Source organism: Apis florea, unplaced genomic scaffold, assembly GCF_048593485.1.
Source record: "Apis florea isolate Af1SG1 unplaced genomic scaffold, ASM4859348v1 contig_2272_pilon, whole genome shotgun sequence".
NCBI classification, from domain to species: domain Eukaryota; kingdom Metazoa; phylum Arthropoda; class Insecta; order Hymenoptera; family Apidae; genus Apis; species Apis florea.
This window is the reverse complement of record NW_028256549.1, coordinates 8,295,803-8,320,135: the sequence shown is the minus strand read 5'-3', so window position 1 is coordinate 8,320,135 and position 24,333 is coordinate 8,295,803. Positions and strand designations below refer to the sequence as shown.

The following is a 24,333-nucleotide window of genomic DNA, read 5'->3' as shown; positions in this document are numbered from 1 at the left end:
TATTACAAGATAAGTAATCTCTAGAGAAATTATCGTTTTGAATAATTATTCTAAAGATTAAATTTTTCATTTAAGATATTCTATCCTCTGATACTTATTTTAGACGATTTATTTCTTCAATAATATTTTTTAAGGAAACTGCAATATCAAAATATTTAAATTTTATGCAATCACGCAATTAAAAAAATTATATAAAAAACGATGAATTTCCGTTTTTTTTTTTTTACAGAAAAATATAAAAATAATTCAAAATTTTTAATTTTTCTTGAATAGAAATTAAAATTTTCTTTAATAAAATATTACATACACATTTAATACATAAATATTCTTTTATCTGTTATTATTATTATTATAATATCAAAGAAGTATATATTAAATTATATAGAAAGTTAAAATAGAAATTTTACAATTAAAATTGAATATGGACCATTTTTGCTACGAACGTTTGATTTATTTCACAGCAATGAAATACTTTACCTTAAAATTTTTTCAAAAGATTTTTCGTTATCTTTTCGTCTTATCAATCTCGAACAAGTTTAACAGACTATTAAGCATTAAAAAATGTTAAACGACCTCGAAGACTCATTAATAAATCTGTCAGTCAATTTCTTTCCCCGAAATTCTAACGAGCCTCTCGAGCCACTTTATACCAGGCCTTTCCGTATTCGATTTTTACGATTCGACGCAGCTTCCGATCATAAAATCCATTTATAGCGCAAAATGGGTCATTCCGTGCATTCCAATCCTTGCGACATTCGACTTTTTCCCACGAAGAATCAGAAAGTATTTTTCCCGAATCAAATTACATAATTGAATTTACATTATTTCAAAACGATTTTCCTTTCAGTATTCAGTATAAATAATTATTAGAAAAATAAAAATTTTATTAGATTTATTATTTTAACAATCTTTACTAAATTTGAAGAAAAAGTTTTATTTTTTTTATAATTCGGAATATTTGAAAAAAAAAAAATCGAAATCTTCAATTCTAGAATATTTTTCTATTTTTGAAGCTTATTTATTATATAAGGAATTAATATTTATTTAATCAATGATAATTTAATTATGTTTAGATTCTTAGATTCATTTTAATTTCTCCCATTCATGCATTTATATAGAAAAAATAAAACATAAAACAAAAATAATTAATTTTTTACAAAACCAAAAGGATAACTAATTATAACGAAAAGCATTACTTATATAGTTAAGCTAAATTTGAAAAATTTCAAAAATCGATATTTATTAAGATTTTAATTCTTATCCTTATTTTACCTAGGAAAAAAAAAAACAAGCATTTTGAATTTTATAAAATTCGAATATTTTGAATTTAAATTTTACGAATCTTAAAATTATTTTAATTTTCCATTAATTTTATTTAGTGAATTGATATATACAATATAGAATACACGTATATAATATATTTAATTCAATAAATTAATACAAAAAACAAAAATTATATACATTACATCTATTTTTGTCTTAGATTTTACTGAAAAAAAAAAAAAATTATCGGTATTTGCATATCGAACAAATAAATTATACCTTTTCAATTAAACATCTGCAAATCTAAATTTATCCAACATTATCGTCTTTCACTCGTGTAACACAAAGTTGGCAGAGCTCTTAAGAATACAAACCAATAAAATATTCTTGTTAACGTCATGACTGATATCCTTGTTGAGTTGGATAATTTTATCTTTTCTGATAACTTATTTTTTACTTGAATTTATGATCTTTGAAATTTAGCTAAATATGATGTTTAACTTGTTATTTTATTTCGCAATTTTATTGCTTTATTTTATGTCTTGTTTTTTTTATAATAAAATAAAATAAAATAAAATAAAATAAAATAAAATAAAATAATGTTGATTAATCACTTTAAACATATATACTTGTAATTAAATAAAATAAATTAATCAATAGCTATATTTCAACGAAATAGAGTAAAAAAAAATAATGATTGCTCGATAAAGGAATTATAAATTTAAGTTAACATTAATGTAATGAATCGAATAAAAAAAAAAATAATCACTTTGGCAGTAATATTTAATATTATTGGATAAAATGTTCATTATCAAAATCACTTCCATAAAACAAAATAAGTAAAATTCCAAAGCAATAAACTTTTCTGCAATGTCACAACAAACAGTTTATCTTTAATAGATCCACTTCATGACTAAGCTAAAAACAATCAAAAGTCAACTTCGAAGAAAAAAACAAACATTTAGAATCTCAAGACAAGATAAATTTTTCAAAACGAAGGATTTATTACTGAAATATATTTTTGAGAAATTATTTTTTTTGTAATATACAATTTTGATAAATAATGTTGTCTCATAATATATAATTTTAATAATCGTTTATATACAAAATATACATTTATTTACATACAATTATTTATCTGATGTATTTAAATTTTAGTACATTATATTATTAAATTTTAATATTTTTAAAAAACGATCAAAAAATTATTTATATAAAATTTGTTCATATTTATTTTTCTCTGTTTATATATATTTTTATTTCTTTATATTTTTCCGATTTAATGCCTTTACATTAAAATTATTTACAAAAATATATATATATATATATAAAGTGAAATTCTTTTTTTAATTTTATATATAGATAAATAAATGAATTATATCAAGATAAATAATTTTTCTATTCGTGTATGAAAGTCTTTTTCGAAATAATTTTAACATAAAGGCAGACAAATATAAACAAATAAAATATTTCCATAAAATATATTTTCTCTAACATTTTTCAACAACTTTATTTTATAAATATCCCAAAAACAATCAAGACTTCATAACTTCAAAGACAAAAACAAAACATTTAGAAATGCAGCTTCGATAACGGGAAAATAGTCTCTGAAAACCATCAAAGCTCCACTTAATATCCATCTCCATCATCCTCGTGAGCAATCTTCTTTCTCGCTCGCCATCGTTCTCAATCCGAAAAGCGCGAGAGAAAGGTTGACGAGAGCAACAACAACGACAAAGAAGAATTGAAGCACCTTCGAAGAAAAGAGTAAGAAAGCAACCGAGAATAACCGAGTGTTTGCCTCCATCCCCCTTATTACGATTCACGTTGGAGATCCATTTTTACGAAGGCAATAGGAAGCCTTCTTTTTCTCTGTTCGTCGTTTCGCCACGTTTTCAAAGCGTTTCTCGTCCGTCGTCTAGCCGAGCACTTTGCTCGCTTCGTCGGATAGGTTTATACGACGAGCACGATCGATATCGAGACGTCGAGGCTGGAAATATGGAAATTTGGGCAGGGCCAGACCGAAGAGCGGCCGGTGCGGCAAGAAATAAATGTAAATTCGACGCCGGCTAGGCGCAACCGAAGGGGAGGGGGGAGAGGGGAAGGGAGGGCTGACTGGAATTAATTTCGCGTGCAGACGAGCCTTCGAGGAGGAGTAGGACATACGTACACTTCGACGATGACGAATCAAGAGGTGGGTCTGACTCATTGTCGGTAGACGAAGAAGCAGTCGGGATGACGATTGGAATTCATTATTCGTTTTGCTTGCGCGTGGCTCGCATGGCAAGAATTATCTTTTCCTTGGACAAGTGTCGAGAAGTATATATATATATTACTGACCCATGAGACCCATTTCGAGAATTGAAAAAGATGTTGATTATATATATCTGTGACTTGAAATTGGTGCAAGAATCATAGTATCAATACAACTCACGTCCACTTATAATTTTTGACCGAGAGATTTCTATTATTTCAAATTTTTTGTTTAATACAAGAAACAAAAAAAAGTGAAGTACAATCGAAGGTTTTTTTTTATATAGAATATAAGCATTAATATTTGCAAAAATATGATATTATATATGTTTATTGAAATTATAAATATATACATATTTTTCATAATTTTTAATAAATTGAATGGTCTATTTAATAGTGAATATTATTTAATGTAATTGGAATTTATAATTTTTTTTATTCGCAAATAAATCGTATGTATATTCTTTCGGAATGTTTATAATTTATTTTATTTTATAATATTCAAATAGAAAAATTTAGCACAAGTCAGTTTTTCTGTTTACTTTTAATGAACAAATTTTGAATAATTTAGAAATATTTTTTAATCATTTTAAATAGATAAATAAAGACTTGTTTTATCTTGATAGCATAATATAATTTAATTATTTCATATTTCTAATTAAATTGTAGGAAGATCTTTTTATTAACTACTAATAATAGACATTAATAATAGATATAATTATTTATAATATTTTTAAAAAAAAAGATGAATGAAAGAAAAACTTTATTAAAATTTAAAGTCATTTCTATAGTTAAATCTTAAATTATGTTTTATCTATTGGCGATTATTTTTATAAATCATGTTAAAAAAGAAATTATAACTTAATAAGATTATGTTGTATTACATTATTGTTTATAATTATATTAAGTATAAATCAAGTAAAAAGAATCTGAATAGAATAATTATTAAATAATTATTAAATGAGCATATAATTGACTATAAAAAAAATGTTAGAAAATACTTAAAGAAAAAAAAACACACTATTCAAATACGCATTATTCAAAAATCAACTGTACTGAGATTCCTACGTTTCTAGAGAAGCTTGCTTGCTTCTAGAGAAGATTGTGGTAAATAAAGTAGCAGAATGTTATTTGTCTGTTCTCGAGTTGCACGTGTATTTATATTATAGTCAAAAAAGACAAAAAAGAAAAAAAAAGAGAGAGAATAAAACAAATCATTGCGGAGACAAACTGTACTTTAATCTGGAACCGCAAATGAGACAATTATACATAGTGTTATTCGTTTCGACCGCTGAACCGCAGATGCAAATAAAACCGCAGATGAAGCAACATCTTGTCTTAGAAGAATGCAAGAAGAAGTGAATAGATAAAGTTTCGTTTGTTAGTTCTGTGAAGAGTATTGTTTATTATTAAAGACAAAGAATAACTTAATATTATAAAATAAAATAAAATTGATATTATAATTTTAAAAAATATTAAAAAAAAGAATTTTAAGGAGTTATTCAAACTCATTCGATGTCGAATATTTGTAATTGAAAGGATTGATTGTTCGATCTACGTTGATTGAATATTTTTTTCTTCTCTTGATGAATATTATAAACATTTAAAGTTTTCAACTTTCTTTTTAATACCTTGTATAATCAGATCGTATCATGTTATTTAATTGAAATTATATGAAGAAATTTTTAAAGTTGCAAAAATAAAAAGTGTTAGATTATATTTTCTCGCTGTTAAATATTTATGTATATTTTGAATTGTTCGTAGATGTCATTACGAATTATTAATTTTATGTTATATCTACTTTTGTCTTTTTTATTGCTTATTAAATTCTTTTCGCTTAATATTAACAAAAATTTTTCTCTACGCCTGTATTTTTTTTTCTTTTCCATTTCTATTTTCATTTTTACATTCTGAAGCAACGAAGATTCTATTAATAAAATTATTCTATCAATCAAATTGTCAAAAATCATCAATCATTCTATTAAAAAAAAATAATAATATAAATATATAAATTAATAATAATTAAAGTACACCAATTATATTATATATTAAGAATAATGAAAAAAGAATAATTAATTTAAAAAAAACATATAATTAATTTTATAAATACTATATATACTAGTTTTACTATATATACTATTTTAAATTTTGTATGAAATTATAAAAATTTTATTCTATTATATTATATTATTAAATATTAATTGGATATAAATTTTATATATAATTTTATAAAAATTAAAAATGCATAGCTTTTTTATTAATCTATTCATTAATTAAATAAAATACGATGTCAAAAATTGTGTAAGATAGTATTGTTCTTACGGTTAATAAATTTATGATAAAATTTTAAATGTATTGTATAAAATACTGATAAAACAATTAATAAAAATGATTCATCTTATTTTATAATTATACTGTTCCATATTTATCCTGTCTTATATATATATATATATATGTATAAGAATTAATGTCTAGTGATTTATAAACAGTAATAGAAATGTATATATGAAATACTACACTCTATTAACAATTTAGATCCCTTTATTATTAAATGCTTACTATTAATCTCTTTCACATGGCTATGTCTAATAGTCCATATATTACTGCCTACCCAACAAACCCATCAAAATCAGACGTGAACACTTCCAACCATCCCTATTACCTACTATTCATCTCAACACCCTTCTTGATTCCTCAACCAATATGCTGCTTTCGTCGCAAAAATTTGTGACATCCCAATAAAATCGCTTGATTAATCGCTTTCATCTCGTATTTTCGAGCAGACTAAAAATTTTTTCTATAACATAATTAATTTTGATAGTTAATCTGAATTTTAAATATTAAATAATTGTTTATATTTTATTGTATTTTAAATTATTATTAATTTATTATTTATTTTATCATTAATTTATTTAAATAAAATAAAACTTTTAACGAATTATTCTTATAATATATAATTCGTGTATTTCAAAATTATTTGTTATTTAAAAAAATTGTGACAATCAGTTTTAATTTATAAAATAATTTCAAATAATTCCATTTTTTATTTTAAAAAACATTTTTCTAAAAGTGAAATTAAAATATTAGAAAAATAATCCTCTTAAACAACAAATATTAATATACTGATATCAGTCACTATAAATATAAAAAAAATAAGTATAAATATTAAAATATTATTATTTAAATTAATTATGGAATAATCTAATATATTTCAAATAAAGAACCAAAAAAAAGAAAAAAATATTACACACCGTGTATGCATGCAACCAATCAACACCAGTAGATTAAAAATATCATAAAGAAACTTATAAAAACTCAAAGCGGAAGAGCGGTGCACGTTCATCAAGGAGAGCCATCATCAACGCGGCAAGCGTCAAGCGGAAACGCAGCTCGTCCGATAACGGCGTCATATAAATAGCTATTATTTTCCAGCCACGTGGCTCTGCTTACCGTGACGATCAACATTGTCGGCGCGTTCGAGAGTAGCATTTGATGGATCATGGATCACGCGTCGATCGGCTTACGTGCATGCGGCCAACCCTCACGTGAATACAATCGGTATCAATTATCGACCGAGACGCTCGCCGAGCTGAAACACGTGTCTCATTGCTTTTCGCCGATAATGTTTTTTCGGCAAATTGGAATTGGATAGAAAGTTTTATGACGTTACAAAGGGAAAAGAAAAAGATTTGACGAATTTATTCAAGGGATTAGGTTCATGTTAGGATACTTTTAGAGATTTTATTCGATCATTTGGCAATTTGACAAGTTAAATTTGGGCTGATGATTTAATTTGAACAATTTTAATTTTCTATTCAATTTTTCTATCTAAGAAAGCATTTTTTATATATATATCTTATAGTATAGTTGTTTTAGGATTTAAAAAAAAATATGAAAGTAATTAGAAAATACTTATTAATACTTTTACTATATTTTTACTAATATTTTATTATATATTACTAAATTAAATGTTTAAAATTTTTTAAATAAATATAAAAATTTGAAGAAAAAAACATTCGGGAGAAAAATTCTACTTTCATTATTACTAGATTGTCTAAAATTCATTTATTTCTACAAAATGCATGACAAATGGCATATTAGCAATGATATTAACATGATTTTTTTGTCATAATATATTATTATTTATTGAATAATAACAATGTGCATTCTAATTATATTTTAAAATGATTTATAAGCTTTATTTATTATATTTATATTTTATTTCAATAATTATATTCTGTTGTTTTTAAAGTCTTAAATAATTACATCATTACACTTAATATTATACTTTCTATACTTACAATATTCTATACTTACAAAATATATTGTTTTTTTTCATCTTGTTGAAAACGAATCTTATTAAAACTATTTATCATTGGGATGAAAATCTCATTAAATATTTAATAAAAATATCTTTCATTGAAATATTGTAAATCAAGTGACGATCGGATGATTGCTTCTTAATAATAAATATAATAAGCAACAATTATCTTTTATAATGATATTTAAATTAATATTTAATTTGCTCAAATTTTTTCAAAATGTTACAAACTATTTAGAAATTATTACTTAAAAATCTTATATCTCTTTTGATAATTTACAATAGTTATAGTATATAAAATAATATTATGTAAATATTCTTAATTCACTTATTTATATTATGAATATCATTTTTCATGTTTATTTTAAAATATCAATAAATAAAATTATAATTAATAATATTAATAAATTTATTAAAATTAAAAAACTCTTCTAGCATCTCCAAAATTGAAGAATAATCAAACAATTTTGTTTTTTTTACTTCACTCTAATGTACACTAGAACACGTGTATTATTTGTCACGATGTTCAAAATTTATATTAATACGTTTTGTAAATATTTTAAAAAATTTAACACATTTAAAATTTTGTATCCTGTATTATTTTTACTCTCGATACATCCTCTTATCTAATATTTCCAATCATCATCATTTCGACATAAGTTCCTTGAACAATCCTCAACCCGATCAAAGCCTCGAGCTCCGAGAAGAGGATCTTAACATCTGAAAGAACGGGCAAGTACCACAATGCGGCTAGACGATATACCGATTACCGTTTCCGTACATCGCGTATGCAAGCTGCGACAACGTGCATCCGGCACATCGCACGTGCACTACCGTTACAACTGATACAACAAAACTTTACCTGGAAACACGTTACAATGTGATCGCACCCGGCCATCCTTGAGCTCGTACATTTTTCCTTTTTTACTGATTGCTGAACAAACATCGCTAATCTTGAGTACCGTGACACGAAATGTATTCAGGAAGGAAGAAACCAGTTTCTCGTGAGAACGTGTACGGGATGTGTTTTGGGGATTAGGAAAAAAAAAAAAAATGGAAAAATGTAGAGATATTTTTTTGCATATATGGTTTTATATGGTGAATACTCAGGTTTGGATTTAATTCTTTCTTTGTGTATAGTATATGTATTATGTAAAGAATATGAATTAAACGAAAATGTTTCGTTGATATGAAAAAAATTGATTAGGAAGATGTTTTTTAATATTAGATTGTTAGACATGTAATGATTGAATTTTTAATATACGAATTTCGGCAAAATTATTAATTTTGATTATTATTTTATAATTATATTCGTGAATTCTAATCTTTTATGTATGAATGAAAGATTGTTTGTTTCTTTAATGCAATTTTTTCGAAAGTTTTATTAACGTTTACCATATTACAATAAGTTTTATATGTTATATTCAATTTTAAATTGTGTATAAGAAATTATTTAAATAAAATAAAATATAGTTTATAATAACAATATTATATATATAGATAATATTATAACAAATATTCTATAGTATATTTACTATATTTATATTTAAATAATTTTAGATTTGTAAAATCATTTTATATGCAATATAAAATTATCCAGAATAAGTCAAACTTAAGAATATTATATCTTTCTAACTCGTAGCATTTTGTAATTTAACATAAAATTAAAATTTGTTTTAATCTAGCATTTCTTGACTCTACTTTCTTAAAATAAAATATTGGTTAATAAAATATTATTACACAGGATATTATTAATACAGTGTTTAACATTCTTTATTTTTTTTTCATTTTGAGAGAAAAATTAGAAGAAAATGTATTAAAAATATGTAATATCAAGAATACATTATTTATTAGTATATAAGTTTTAGTACATGGTAAATATACTAAAATGTACATACAATAAAAATTAAGTTATTGCAGCTAAATCAAGCTTTTATGAAGTAATGAATTAAAATTGTAGTCTTTATATTCTGAATTGATTTCTCTTTATATTCTACTAAAATATAGAAAAAAAATATGAAACAGAAAAAAAACTGAAAATCAAAATAAACATATCAATGATATTCGATGATACGTTAGGAAAAATTTCTTCATAAGCAATAAAAATGATTATTATCACGCACATAAATCGTTCCATGCAGTTATCTAATTCTCGCTATATTATATAAATTATTCTCAATATTAATATTCAACGTTTTTATTTTTATTTTTGAATAGTAAATTTTTATAAAATATGAGAAAAATAATAATAAAGTTTTATTCATAATATAATTATCTGAATATATTTTTAATTTAATTTAATAATTACTTCTTTATATTCTAAAAAAAACATGAAGAAATAATTATCAAGATAAAAAAGAGATTGAAAAAAATAGATATTTCTATTTCATGAATAATATCGCAATAAATTCTTCATTCCATTTGAATACTAAATGTTTTGGATACAAAACAAAAAAAATTAATTTGCAAATTTACAATCATTATATTTTATAATATTGTATATTAGATCATAAATAAAAAAAAGTTTATTTCGCGTAAAAAGTGAAGAAGTTAAATGCATGATGAATAGCTAATAAATTCCAACAATAAATTAATATAATTTAATAAGATATCTTCGTTTGATACATGAAAATAAATAAAAGTTTTGATAAAAACGTGATATATGTAAGAAATGTATCATTTTTTTATATTAAAAATTCTTTATATCCGATTCACTTTCATAATTTAATACTTATGTAAAAAATAATATATGGAATGAAGAAGAACATTTCACTATTTGAAGTGAAATGGAGATTATCGTGAAAGCATTGCACCGTGTTTGAAATATTCATGGTATATCCGATTTCCAAACAGATTAGCGCGTTTGAGGTTTAAGAAGAAAAATAAATATTTCAACAAAATTTTAGATTCTTATGAAAATATTTCACAATACAAAATTTGGAGAAAAAAATGTGTTGAATTTTCATTTTTCTATATCAAAAAATAATTGTTTTGCATGTACGTAAATATTTTTAAATCATATATTTACTAATAATTTATCGAATTATTAAGTATATAAATATTTCTTTTAAAATTAAAATTTAAAAAATTCAAATTCTTAATTTTTTCATCAATTTTTAAATAAAATTATACTATTGTTAAAAAATTGAATTTCAAAAAATAATTTTATTATTTAAAGTTATATTACATCGACAATATTCATAAAATTTGATTAACAAAAATTTTATTTTTAAAAGTGAACTTGTGCCACATACTTCCAAAAAATTTCTTTTAAAAAATAAAATATATTGTAAATATATAAATACATAATCAGTAATTTTAAGATAATTCATTTCATTTTTAAAATTAACATTAAAATAATTATCAAATAAAATTGATTGATTTCAAATTTTTTTATTTTGCACTTATTTATATAATTTTAAAAAATTTTTATTCAGAGAAAAATAATATATATATATATATTCAGTATTAATAATGTATATCTATTATCTCTCTATACTTTCTTGTTTATTTTGCTACTTATCTCACGTAAACTAAAATTACTTATAGCTTAATAAAAAAGCCTCAATAATATATATTTTTGTATATTTTTCTATCTTAAGTTTCTAGAATTGATTAGAAGTGTTCCACGAATATAACATGTCTCTGTCATTCTCTTTTATACAATAAAATTAACAATTGTTCTCATACTTTAATAATTAAGGACATTCAATTTTAATTAAAATTATTTTAATTATCTATCTGCAATATATCCATCCAATTTTTTTATCTTCCGCAATGAAAAACAGAAGAAGGCCCTATCGACTATATATAATTATCTGTCAATCGTTTCACATCCCCATTTGAGTCACGTAAACTATTATATTATTTGTTTGAAATCATATGTGTTATCATTAAATACACACGAAAGCAACTCACGAAATTTCATTTAATGACCAGCCATTTATCTAGCCTTCTTCCTTTCTAATATTAACCAGCGATATTGCACCATGCCGGTACCGGGATAGCAAAGTGAAGATAAAACAATATAAAACGGTAGTAAATTTCTTTCCTATTCTGCGATTCCGATAAAATTAATTCACAGATTAATTTGTAAAACATTGTGATACTATACTTAGTACAGTAAATTATACCACTATTTTTTATTGTGTGAAAATCAAAGGAAAATTAGATACAATATAGATTTTTACGTTATGCAAATATATATCCAATATAAAATATTTTTTGCAATGATATTTAAATAAAATTATTGTATAAAATATATTATAACACACACTATATAACTTGAGAAAAAAAAATATAAATTAAAATAAGACTGAAAGTACAAGTTATTAATTAGAAAATATATGTATTTAATTATAAAATACATTTAATTTTCAATATATTTACCCAATAAAAATAATATATATTGAAATAAAAATGACCAGATTAATTAAAATGATTTTTTTTTTCTATTTTTTCTCTAAACAAATGAACATTCAATATATTATGTTTAATATTTTTAAAATAGTTATAAAATAATAATTTATAATATTTGCAAAAATATCTACTTCACAAAATATTCTTCCAAATTTTGAATATATATATATATATATATAGTTCATCCCAAAACTTATAAATTTTTACATTTTGTCATTGAATGAAACTCTAATTATTAATTTTTTACCCAATATTTTCTTGTTTTATTAATTATTTATAATAAAATAAATATTTTCATCATATTAGTTATCATCAAATTTCAAATATAAATTGGTCATTTCACATGAAATAATAATTATATAATTTCATATATAACAATTTAAAATAAAATTAACAATTGTTAATTACTTCAATAATAAAGGAAATCAAATCATACGTATTTAAATTTTTTATTATAAATAATAATGTTAATTAAAATATATTTTAGATACATGAGATACACATCGATATATGACAACTATAATACATTTTTATTTTGATGTTAATTCTTTTATTTAAATAATTTATATTGATTAAAAAAATTTGATATAATTAATTTGGAATAAATACAATTAATAAATCAAGTATTATTTTTCGAATCAAATTACAATATTAATTAAACTAAATTATCTATTTATAAAAGAAACATTTATAATAGATAATATAGTTAATAGAAAATAATTTCCTAACTATTATAATAGAGTAATTATAATTAGTAATAAAATTATAAAATAGATAATATTCCATTATTAAATATTCAATCCTGAATGTATATTTTGTTTAATTTTGAGTATTCTAAATTATTATTATCAAATTTCACTTTAATTATAGTTGATTGTTAAATATTTTTTATATCAATTATTATTATATATTAATAATCTTTAAGTCAATATCAAATTATTAAAAACTCATTCAAGATTATAGTTAAATTACATATCACTATATATTGTGTTAATTTTAGTTTCAAGTTAACTTTTGTTATTGACCTTTTTGAAATTAAATTTGCACTTCTATTTTAACTTCCAAAAATAATAAAATATAAATTTACAAACAAGAATTTCATTACTTGAACTTGAACTTAATATTATTATACAATATTAACAAAAGTTCTCGATATTATAACTCAATAGAAAATCCACGCAAAACACTATCAAACAATCTCCATTATACCCAAAAATCTAAACTCTGAACTTGATTAGATAAAATTACGCAACAATATCAGTTTATTCATCTTAACCAATAATCAAATTGACTCTAACTATTAATTTCCATTGATTGAACACAAAACTTTCGCTTCACCGAGATAATTCCATTCACTGAGAAATGTCCAAGAACACAGAACTGATCCACGAGACCGAAGAGAACTCGTTTCCGCAAGAAAGAGGCCGAAGAGAGCCCGTCTCCGCGAGGCATTCGGCCACAACGGCCACGACCACCACGAAGAAGAGGTTGAACGGGGACGACAAGGTCATCAAGTTCCGGTGCGACTTCCCCTCGACGCAGGTTAGGGTGATGTTGGCCAGAGGATGGACCCAGGTAATGGAATGTCCCCTGTTCACGCTTCGGCCTTAACGAGAGGGGGGTGAGAACGGATCATGGCCGCGTATATCCCCTTGAGGGTCTTTCATCGCTTAAACGAAACCGCTTTAAAAAAAGGACGCGAAGGAAACTCGTGATTATGCGAAAATCCACATTGTTCTACGGGATGACCGCATGTTACCCTTGAATTTAGACTGTCTAGTGTGATGCCTGCTGTATACGAAAACGAATTTAATCCTTTGATACTGTGTTTGGGAGTTTTGCAACGTAATTAGCTCGTGGTTTCTTTGACAGGTTTTCTTTGGTTTTCTAATAATTGAAATATTAATTTTTGAAATTTAAGTTTTTAGTTATAAATTAAGAAGTATAATTTTAATAATAGTGGTTCAATAATTAATACATAATGATTAAAATAGTAATTAAAAAATCTTATAATAAAAAAACTTGTATAAAATTGATTATAATGCACACACTAAGAAAAGTTAAAAGAGAAGAATCATCTCTTTTTTTTTATTATTATTATTGTAAATTGGAAATTCACAAAAATGAATAATTTTGTGATAAAATGAATTTTACGATTTACTTTATGAAATTTTACAGAAGTAAGAAAGACAATTAATTTTTGTTTAAAAAATAGAATAGATAGCAGCGAAAAATATTTATAAAAATATTTGTTTATTACGCATATTCATCAAATGTATCTTTTACTATGTAACAATTATTTTATAGAAAAATTTCACTTAAATTTAAATTTAATTTCAATAAATTAGATATAATTATACAAATATAAATCTACAATAACTTGCCAAATAATAAATAAATTACCAATTTAGCATCAACAGTTATAAATGAAAATCAAAAAAAAAATAAAAAATAAATAAATAAATTAATTAATTATAATAAAAAATAGTGAATCGCGAGTCACTTGAATATGAATATACTCGGTTAATTACAGTGTAACTCTAAGAGAAAGTTTTTGATTCATTCAAATTACACAGATCGGTATAAAATATTCGAAAAGTTCCTCGTCACGTTACCATCACTTCCAGAAGCAGGAAATAATTTATTATTCACCATAATTGTCCTAATCATATCCATGAATAAATTACATTTCCTGACACTAATACGTCGGCGCGAGTCCTCCCACGCGAATCCTCAAAACCTCTTTTCAAGGTAACAGACCCGCTCGACCAGAACTGGCATCTCTGGTGGTGTGAGATCAACGATGTTCGCCAGGCTTTGGACATGAAGTTGGCCGCCCATCAAAAGATACCTCATTTCCGCAATCATTATGAATTGACGCGGAAGAATTATCTCTACAGAAACATGAAGAGATACAAGAAGCTGTTAGTGAAATCGAAGAAGATCGACGAGGCTCAAATGTGCGATAGCATGCCATTGACTTTTGAACTGCCGAACGATTATAGACTGTTCACGGAAGAATATCATAAGCAGCCTGGTTCTACGTGGATTGTGAAACCTGCAGGAAGATCACAGGGCAGAGGTATCTTTTATATTTTTGTGAAAAATAGAAAAGATTTTTAAAAAAATATTCTCACATTTTATAAGTTTTAGAAAATATAATTTATAAAATATAAGAATAAAAATAATCTCTCTATTGCAGAAACAGATTAATTTTTATTTAATACGATGATGAATATAAATATAAATATGTTATAAAAAATTTCTTCGTCATAATAACAAATATTAAATACGTATTATATTTCTACAAGCATATATAACAGTACCAGAACATTAAATAATATCTATTATATTTTTTGTTCTATAAATATATTAATATGATATGATATTATATTGTTAAATTAAAAAACTAATAGTTATGGAATATGGAATAAAACAAAAGAGATTAGTTTCGCATTTAAAAAAAATTTGCTATGACTTATAGCAATTGCTAAATATATATTACTAAAAAAAATGTAGCAAGAAATACAAATAAAAAAATTATCTTGAATCGAACACAATATTGAAACTAAAATAGTAATATTGCTTATATATATTCACCTTTTTTAAATTTGATGCAATTTTTATTATAAAATAATTTATACATTTTTTTATTTATATAAGATAATTATAAATCAAATTAATTCCAGTCATTTAAATTTTTTACCCAATTAAAATGTAATTTATACGAATATAATTTTAAAAATATAAAATGATCTCTGTTTTGATTTATGTAATATAAACTTTATAAGCTTATAACTTAATAAATAAGTCTCAAGATCGATATTTTTATATGTTTATAATTTTTATAATTAACATTTATTTTGACTCCTGGAATCAATCTTTCAAAAGTATCCTACGAATATATTAATATTTTGTAAATGCAGTTTGAACAATATTGCATTTAAATAATATGTGTTAAAACGATAATTTAAATAAATTAGTTTAATATCGATTTGGCGTCAATATAATGAAGTAGAATATTCAGTCTGTTTAATATCAATTAAAGATTGATTTTGCATGCAACAATTAATCAATAAAAAATAAAGATAAAGTTTTTTATTTGAAGTTTCATTCTCAGTAAATCAAGTTTAAAATTGGCTAATTCCTAATTGGATACAAAAGATAATTCTATATATTTATGAAAATCAAATTTATTATACAATTAAATTATACAATAAAATTTTATTCTACATTTTTTACTTATTTTCACATCTAGAATAATCCTTTTCAAAATCATATCAAATGAGCTAATTTTACATATATTCGAAAAAGAAACTTGAAACAAAAAATTTATTTTTTTTCGGCTTATTATTGTATGTTGAATTACTTCTTTAATTGGATGTCCACGGTTCACAAAACACTTTGTAGATTAACATTTTTAACCAAGGCAACCAAGTCGTTCGATAATAAAAAATCATACTAACAAAATACAAATCAAAAACTTGAAAGTTGTCAATACCGTAAGAATTCTCAAACAGAATGAATATCAAAGAAACTGTTATAATTATGAAGTTATTTAAAAAAAAGAAAAAAATATTGAATGTTTTATTAAGACATAAATTTCTCGAAGACGTTAGGAAATATGAAAATAAATTCTTCAATTTCAAGAATATCAGTTAAGTCATTTAACAAGCTTTTAAATATATCGAAACTCATGATTATTGTTCGTATATAAATGAAACTGCATAGTTTACAAGAAAGTTGCTTTCATGCGAATAAATGCAATTTAATTCAATGCACTTCGTCTATCTTCACGACCAAGTATATACGTATTCTAATGAATTCAATAGTCAATGACACGATGAACGACATCTTTGAACGATCTAGCTAAAACAATCCCACGAAAACAAACAAAAAAAAAAAAAACATAATATACATACGTCCCCACGTTAACAGGTATCTTCCTGTTCAGGAAGCTAAAGGATTTATCCGAGTGGCGTAGCAGAGAATTCGGCGGTCCGCAGATCGAATTGTCCTCAATTGAGACTTTCATCGTGCAAAAATACGTGGAGAATCCTTACCTCCTGGCAGGTTCGTGGCTCACACATCAACTCTCCCTCGCCTTTCATTTCGCTTGTCGCCATCGAAGAATGGCTGTGTTGTCGAGGATGGTACCTTCGAAAGGGATGGATAGCCGGAAGCTGAAATCCTTTGTGCCAAATGGCGTCGCCGAAAGGAGAATGCTTGAATGTAGAACCGTTCAAAAGCACTTTCTTCGATGGCCTTACGAGCCATAGAGAGCACAAGTCGTTTTTCCAATGTCGAATAGGACCGAGCGTTTGTAAACGCTTCTATGTTTCAGGGAGGAAATTCGATCTACGTATTTACACTCTGGTGACCTCGTTTCATCCGTTGAAAGCATGGCTGGCCAGAGAGGGTTTCGCACGATTATCGAGCGAATTGTTCGACCTGGACAATATCGACGATAGCAGAGTGCATCTGACCAACATGGCTATACAGCTCAAGATCCATGGTGACGAGAAGAAGAACCATTCAAAGAAAGGGTATAAGTGGGCGCTGATCAAGGTCAGGGAGTATCTGACTGCGAGACACGGGCCAAAGGAGGTGGAAATTTTATTCCAACGAATCGCTGGTTAGTATCCAAAACTTTGGGCAATTATTGGAAGAAAAGAACTAAAATTGGATCTCTCCTTTTATTTATGTCATGATTTTATGATTTATTTTTTTCATATTAAGTAAATATTGCAAATAAAGCAAAACCTTTTTAGAATAATAAAATTATAATCATTCGTGTTATTCGATCATCTTATTCAATATCAGCGAATATTAATTTTCATATTTATAATTTATGAAACTTTGTATCTTTTGACTATTGAATGAATTAATTGCATTGTTACTAAAAGATTAGGAAGATATTTTTACTCGATATGATCTATTATTATTAAATATTTGGAAGCCTTAAATAATAACCTTAAATAATACAATATTTAAAATATTTTATTACTAGAATATTTTTCTGATACTTTTTTTAAGATTTTTCACAGATTTTTTTAAAAGAAAATAAGGTTAAGGATATGAAGATTATAGAAATATTTAAATAAAATTCATAATTTACTTTTAATTTCTCATTAATTTAATAATTAGAAAGATCAACTCGACATAGATAACTAATACTCAAGCCTAATAATTTAATTATCTTTAAACTTAATCTTCTGAATTAACTTTTACTTTAAACAATTTTTTTAATTCAAAATAAAAAATATATATAAATTCTATAATATAAAAAAATATTTAAAAATATTATATCTTTTTTAATTAAAATTCTAACCATCATTTCAAGACATTTGAAGTTTTATTATTTCATTTTCACTATTTTTATTAGGACAGATAAATCTTACAAAATTATAATAAATTGTAATAATTTATATACTTTAACACATTTTGAAAAATAAAAAAAAAAGTAGATAAAAACTTTTTAATTAACAACAAAAACAGTATAAAGCTCTAAAAAAAAAATCTCCTTAAAATCACGTATCTAATCTTTTATCCATCGATATTTAAACATAAACCTATAAAAATAATGAAACGAATATCTTTATCTTGATTTCAAAAAACGAATGTCTAAGCATAAGGTGCATATAAACAGCATATCCAATCCACGAGTAATCCTCAATTTTCTCAAACGATATCAAAAAAAAAAAAAAAAAAAAAAGGAAAAAAAAATCCTATCATACAATCTCAACCAATCTCAATATCTCACCCATGATGAGATGAAACATCACTCCTCTCTTCGATTTATTAATCTTTCCTTATAAAACCATTTATCGATCCCACAGGCGTAATAATGGCCAGCTTGCTCTCCGTGCAGTCAGTGATCATGCAGGGCAGAAACTCGTTCGAGTTGTACGGCTACGATATACTGCTCGACGAGGATCTGAAGCCTTGGCTGCTCGAAGTGAACGCCTCGCCGGCTCTGACCGGCACTGACAGCGAAGATTATCGGCTCAAGTTCGATCTCCTCGACGACACGTTGAACATTCTCGACTTCGAGGGACGTTTCTGCGGCAGGGAAACAAGGATCGGTGGATTCGATCTATTGTGGAACGATGGCCCGGTATGGACCATTTGTCCAAATTCATCTGTTTGCGGCGAACCGCCTGGGGATCTGAAAAAGCTGAACATTTTCCTCGGGGCACGGAACGATAGGATTGAACAATTGAATCAACTGAGGGATTATTTGGAGGAAAAGTGGAATAAGAAACAAGATCGAGGAATACGGGGATGAATTATGCATACATACAGAAGAGAATTTTAACATGTTGATTGGTTTGTGATTGAACCTGCGATTAAGAGTTTTTTTAATTTGTTGATCGAGTGTGGCGTGACGAGATTCGAAGTCAGTTTGTATAAGATTACACGTGAGATTACATTCGGCATGTGGAGGCCAATGACATAAAATTATATTATTCGTTTGTAATATATAAAAGTAACACAATTCTACGTAATGTTGATATATTCGTAAGATATCTTTAGAGAGTCAATCTCTATTTTTTCAAATACTATTGTATGCTATTGTATATCATTTTCAAATCAACGCAAGAAATAGCAATTTAATTGCGACTTTTTATTTTTTTTCTTTTTTTGTAAAATAGAAAAAATTGAAGATAAATAAATGTAAAGAAACACCATTATTGGCTTCTTATTATTTATAATAAAATATAAGCTTCGCTGCTTTGCTGGCTAAATAACAGTACTATTTTTCATGCAATTCTACTTCGTGCAAGCTTATCGAGATCGATACTTTCAGTCGAGTTATTTCTTCTCTACTTTGAAAAGAGTTCAAATGTTACAAAGTTAATCTTAAAAAACGAATATATCATAACTACTCGCGTGCTTGTTAACAATATTCTTTATGCAAATTAATAATTCGTAATAAAAGTTTGTTCCATAATTTACTTCTTCGTTGCTACTTCGTTTGAAATCATTTATTAATATTTAAACATATGAAATATTTAAGGAAAATGTTAAATTTAAAAAAAATAATAAATTTATTTTAAACTTAAAATATTAAGCATAATCTTTATAATAATCTTTATAATAATTAAAAAAGAAAATATTATTTTCTACATTGAGATATTATAGAAATCTCAAAATTCAAAAAATTTTTAAAAATATTCTGAAATCTTTTGAAATATTTAAAAAATCCCACATTTCATATGTAGAACTCGTATCATTATAATTAATATCTTCTTTAAACTGTCTTTTAAATTTTTTAAAAAATTTTTAAAGAGTATAAATATCATTAACTTCTCAAGTATGAATTTAATGTGAGGAAATTTTCCATATGATTTTCATTAAATTTAATTTATTTTTATAAAGTAAATATTAACGTAATTTTAAATCATTAAAATTTATTATATACTGCAAAAAAAAAAATAAATAAATTCAAAAGATAGCAATAAGTTATTTATACAAATAATTTTGAAGAATATAGCATTTTTCAAAGCAGACAAATGTTCCTGCTAATTTTATGCTTGCAGTATACATCTTCTACTATATTTCTTGGGCTTTAATGATGCACTTAAATTTATTAAATATTGTCTCAATTCACTTCGATTTGTTACTATACACTATGACTCAAAAAATGCATGACTCAAATTTATTCAAAGAATTGATAAATATGCAACACAAAATATACAACAAATCAATGAGTCACGTAATTACATATAGTTAAAACAATAATCAAAAAGATGATAAGTCATTGTCCACACGAAGTATTATTCGAGTGATGGGAAAAAGAAACAATGTTTTCAATTAAAGTCAGCATAGTTGTCGCGATACGATGTCGCATCCATCATATCCGCAGTCATCGAGATTTCGTTTTTCTTGCTCGATTCAATTTCATTGTAACTAGGTAGCAACAACGGCCGGTACTGTTAAACAGCCAATTGGTTAAAACCATAAGCGCAAATTTGCCTGCGCTATGAGCATAAATGTATGCATATTCATAGCAGGTTGCACTAACATATACGCATTCGCGCGCGCATTATAATCGTCTACAATTCATTCCATTTCTATGATTCTTAATTTTTTCAATGTGTAAAAATTTGGCAGAAATCGACGCAAATAAAATTATTCCTTCACAAGTGTACGTATATGTTTGATTATAACTGTTTAAAAATTTAAAGAATAATTAATAACACAGTATTTATTCGTCATAGCTCATAGCATATAGAAGAAGCTCATAAAAGAATGACTTTTTTGCAAGCATTCACTTCATTTCTGTTTGCAACAATAATCGTGAGAAGTATGCCATCTTAATACAAAATGTTTCTGGAATTGTATGTTAATATTTGAGAGAATAAATTTACACAAATTTAATAAAGTGAAATTATTGAAATAAGTAAAAAATATCATATGAATATTGTATTCTATACACACTGCATATATTTTAGTTTCAGAATTATTAATTATTACTAAAAAAAAAATACTTCGTTTTATTCGATAACAATATTATTGCATGTCTATCTTTAATATGTTTAGCTTAACACAATTTTAAAAATATATCGGTCCAAACATAATAGAGTTTTAAAAATTGAAGATGATATTTATTATGCAACTATCTAATTTTGTTGTATGGAGAAAATACGATGAAATTTTACAAAATAAAGAAGGAAAAAGTAAAAATAAATAAACAAGAGAAAAGAAAAATAAATGAGGAAATCACCAGCAATAGAAACAGATAATTGAGGTCATGTAGAATTCTGTTATTTTATCCATGCAACTTTATTGATTTAAAACTTCACGAATTTTTCAGAATAAAACGATGAGAGCAAATTATGACAGCAGTCCAATCACGATATTCTCTTCAAATTAGAATTAATATACTCCGTAAAATCTACTATTTATTTTTCAGCGTTTTAAATTACGTGTAAATAAAACTTTCGATTCCAGTAAAAGCACTTTGATAAAAAAAATGAATGTTTTATCTAGAAATAGTATGCATATATCCAGCAAACAAAATAAATACATATATAAGATATATCGATATCAATATCGTAAAAAATTATTTATAATATTAATATTGATATTAATGATTCGTGTATTTAGAATAAAAAATTATTTTTTTTTTATAAAAATATTTTAAGGAAAATGTAAAATTATATTTCACATTGAAAATATTGATTTCAAATATTAATCAAATCAAAAACTGATTAATTTTAATAAAAAGAAATTGGTATAAGAAAAAGATTTATTAAATAATATTCAATAATATGAATTCATATACAAAATTATTGAACTTTTTAAAATATGAATTTAATTCGTTTTATCTAATAAGTTATTCTATACAAATTAACATAATTGTTAACATAATAAATTTTAAATATTTGTGAGATTAAGTTTAATTTTTTTTTTATTTATACTATATACTCATTATCATTTAAAGAATAATAATAAAAATAGCAAAATTAATATCACAAGATTTTAGCAAGAAAATAATAATTCCTTTTGGTTTGTATTATATTAATGCTTCAAGATTATTTACCATGGTTTAAAATCTTTCTATATTTAAATAACTACAACATGTTCTTTATCAAAATTTTTATTTGACGGAGAATTCGTATATATCGAACACGAAAAAATGCCGAAAAAAGTGGTGGTTCGGCTTTTATATGACAGAGCTTTTCTCATCGTTGTTTTCTCCACTCTTTCTACCAGGAACTAAATTTAGCGAAAAAGTCGTATAACCCCGCGAGTGCACTCGTATTATCCTGATTCTGTACCAGAGAAGAGCGAGTAAACTCATTTAAATGTTATTTTACGATTGCCGTTGCATTCCGCCTCTCCCCCTCCCCCAAAGCCTTTCAATTTTTCTCCATTTATTTTTCTTCGTTCTCATTTCCATTTTACGACTTGCAAAATATGAGTATCTATTATATTATATATATCTTATATATATTATTTTATTAAAAATAGTTTTATTAATCATTTAATTATGTTTTATTAATTTAGATATAATATCATACAACTATAACATTATACATACGATGTATTTATTTTTGCTTTATTACAAACAAATGAAATGGCTATAATATTACATTGATACTTCTTAATGAAGTTTTGTAATGAAGTATTGTGAATATAATGTTAATAGACAATTTTAACTTTTTATGCACCAAACAATGATAATAATGAGTAATATTATTAAAAAAACGTAATAAATAATTTATTATGTCGAAAAATATATTGGAATATATATTAGAAAAATATATTATTAATAGTTCGTAAATAAACTAGTTTACAAATTTTTAAAAATTTCTTTAATGTAAGAGAGAAACATAACATGAATTTGAATACAGAGAGAAAGTTTTCTAACTAATAATCACTTTCAATTATTAATTATGCAACAATTACACATATAAAAACATAGTTAATACAAAAGTTGTATGATATGAAAAAAATATATATTATGATATATATAAAAATCAATGTAATGTAATGTGTGAAGTAATAAAATAATGCATACAAAATCGCACAAAAATATGTAGATATAAAAATATGTATATGTATAAGAAGATTGCAATAAAAATTCTACAGAGATTAAAAGAAAACAATAGAAAGAATTATGTTTTATTCAATATTTAATAATATTTACTTGAAAAAGTAACAAAAAATAAAAAACAAAATAATTAAATAATAAAAATAAATTTATTTGAAATAAAAGATATGAATTTTAAAATCTTATATAAGAGATATAAATTATTTTCAAATAATTCATTTTATAAAATATTTGATTATTTCAAATAATAATAGAAAATAAAAGATAACAAATAATAAAAATCTTCTCATATAAAAGATAAAGATTTCATTTCACATCAAAATTAAAAATTAAAAAAAATATTTTTGAAAAATAAATATTTTACATAGAAAAATTATTCTATCATCACGAACAGAAGAAACAAATTATTTCTTTATTATTATTGAATGCTACTTATATATTTAAAACTTTTTATAGTATATAAGTATATTATGATATACATATATATTCAGCTTTGGAATTAGAAAAACACAAA

General features: G+C 24.4%; 2 protein-coding genes across 8 annotated transcripts in view; one reads left to right on the top strand and one right to left on the bottom strand.

Annotated features, from left to right (window-relative positions):
* Window positions 1-24,333, bottom strand: part of Efa6 (Exchange factor for Arf 6) — a 128,008-nt gene that overhangs the window by 73,355 nt on the left and 30,320 nt on the right. The gene's annotated exons all lie outside the window — the stretch shown is intronic.
* LOC105736213 (putative tubulin polyglutamylase TTLL9) lies at window positions 15,051-19,950 on the top strand. Of its 2 annotated transcripts, XM_086917907.1 has the most exons (4): window positions 15,054-15,338; window positions 17,195-17,329; window positions 17,601-17,891; window positions 19,096-19,950. In XM_086917907.1, exons 1-4 carry the CDS (start codon window positions 15,080-15,082, stop codon window positions 19,542-19,544), a joined length of 1,134 nt encoding a protein of 377 aa, XP_086774033.1. In that variant the 5' UTR covers window positions 15,054-15,079; the 3' UTR covers window positions 19,545-19,950. The 2 variants fall into 2 exon arrangements, with proteins under 2 accessions (XP_031773837.2, XP_086774033.1); XM_031917977.2 differs by lacking the exon at window positions 17,195-17,329 and having other exon boundaries at window positions 15,051-15,338.

Excerpts from the sequence above, each read along its gene's own strand:
- LOC105736213 (XM_086917907.1), top strand. The coding sequence starts at position 15,080 with ATGAAGTTGGCCGCCCATCAAAAGATACCTCATTTCCGCAATCATTAT. Across the intron at positions 17,330-17,600 it reads GAATCCTTACCTCCTGGCAG|GGAGGAAATTCGATCTACGT; the intron begins GTTCGTGGCTCA and ends TCTATGTTTCAG. Across the intron at positions 17,892-19,095 it reads TTTATTCCAACGAATCGCTG|GCGTAATAATGGCCAGCTTG; the intron begins GTTAGTATCCAA and ends TCGATCCCACAG.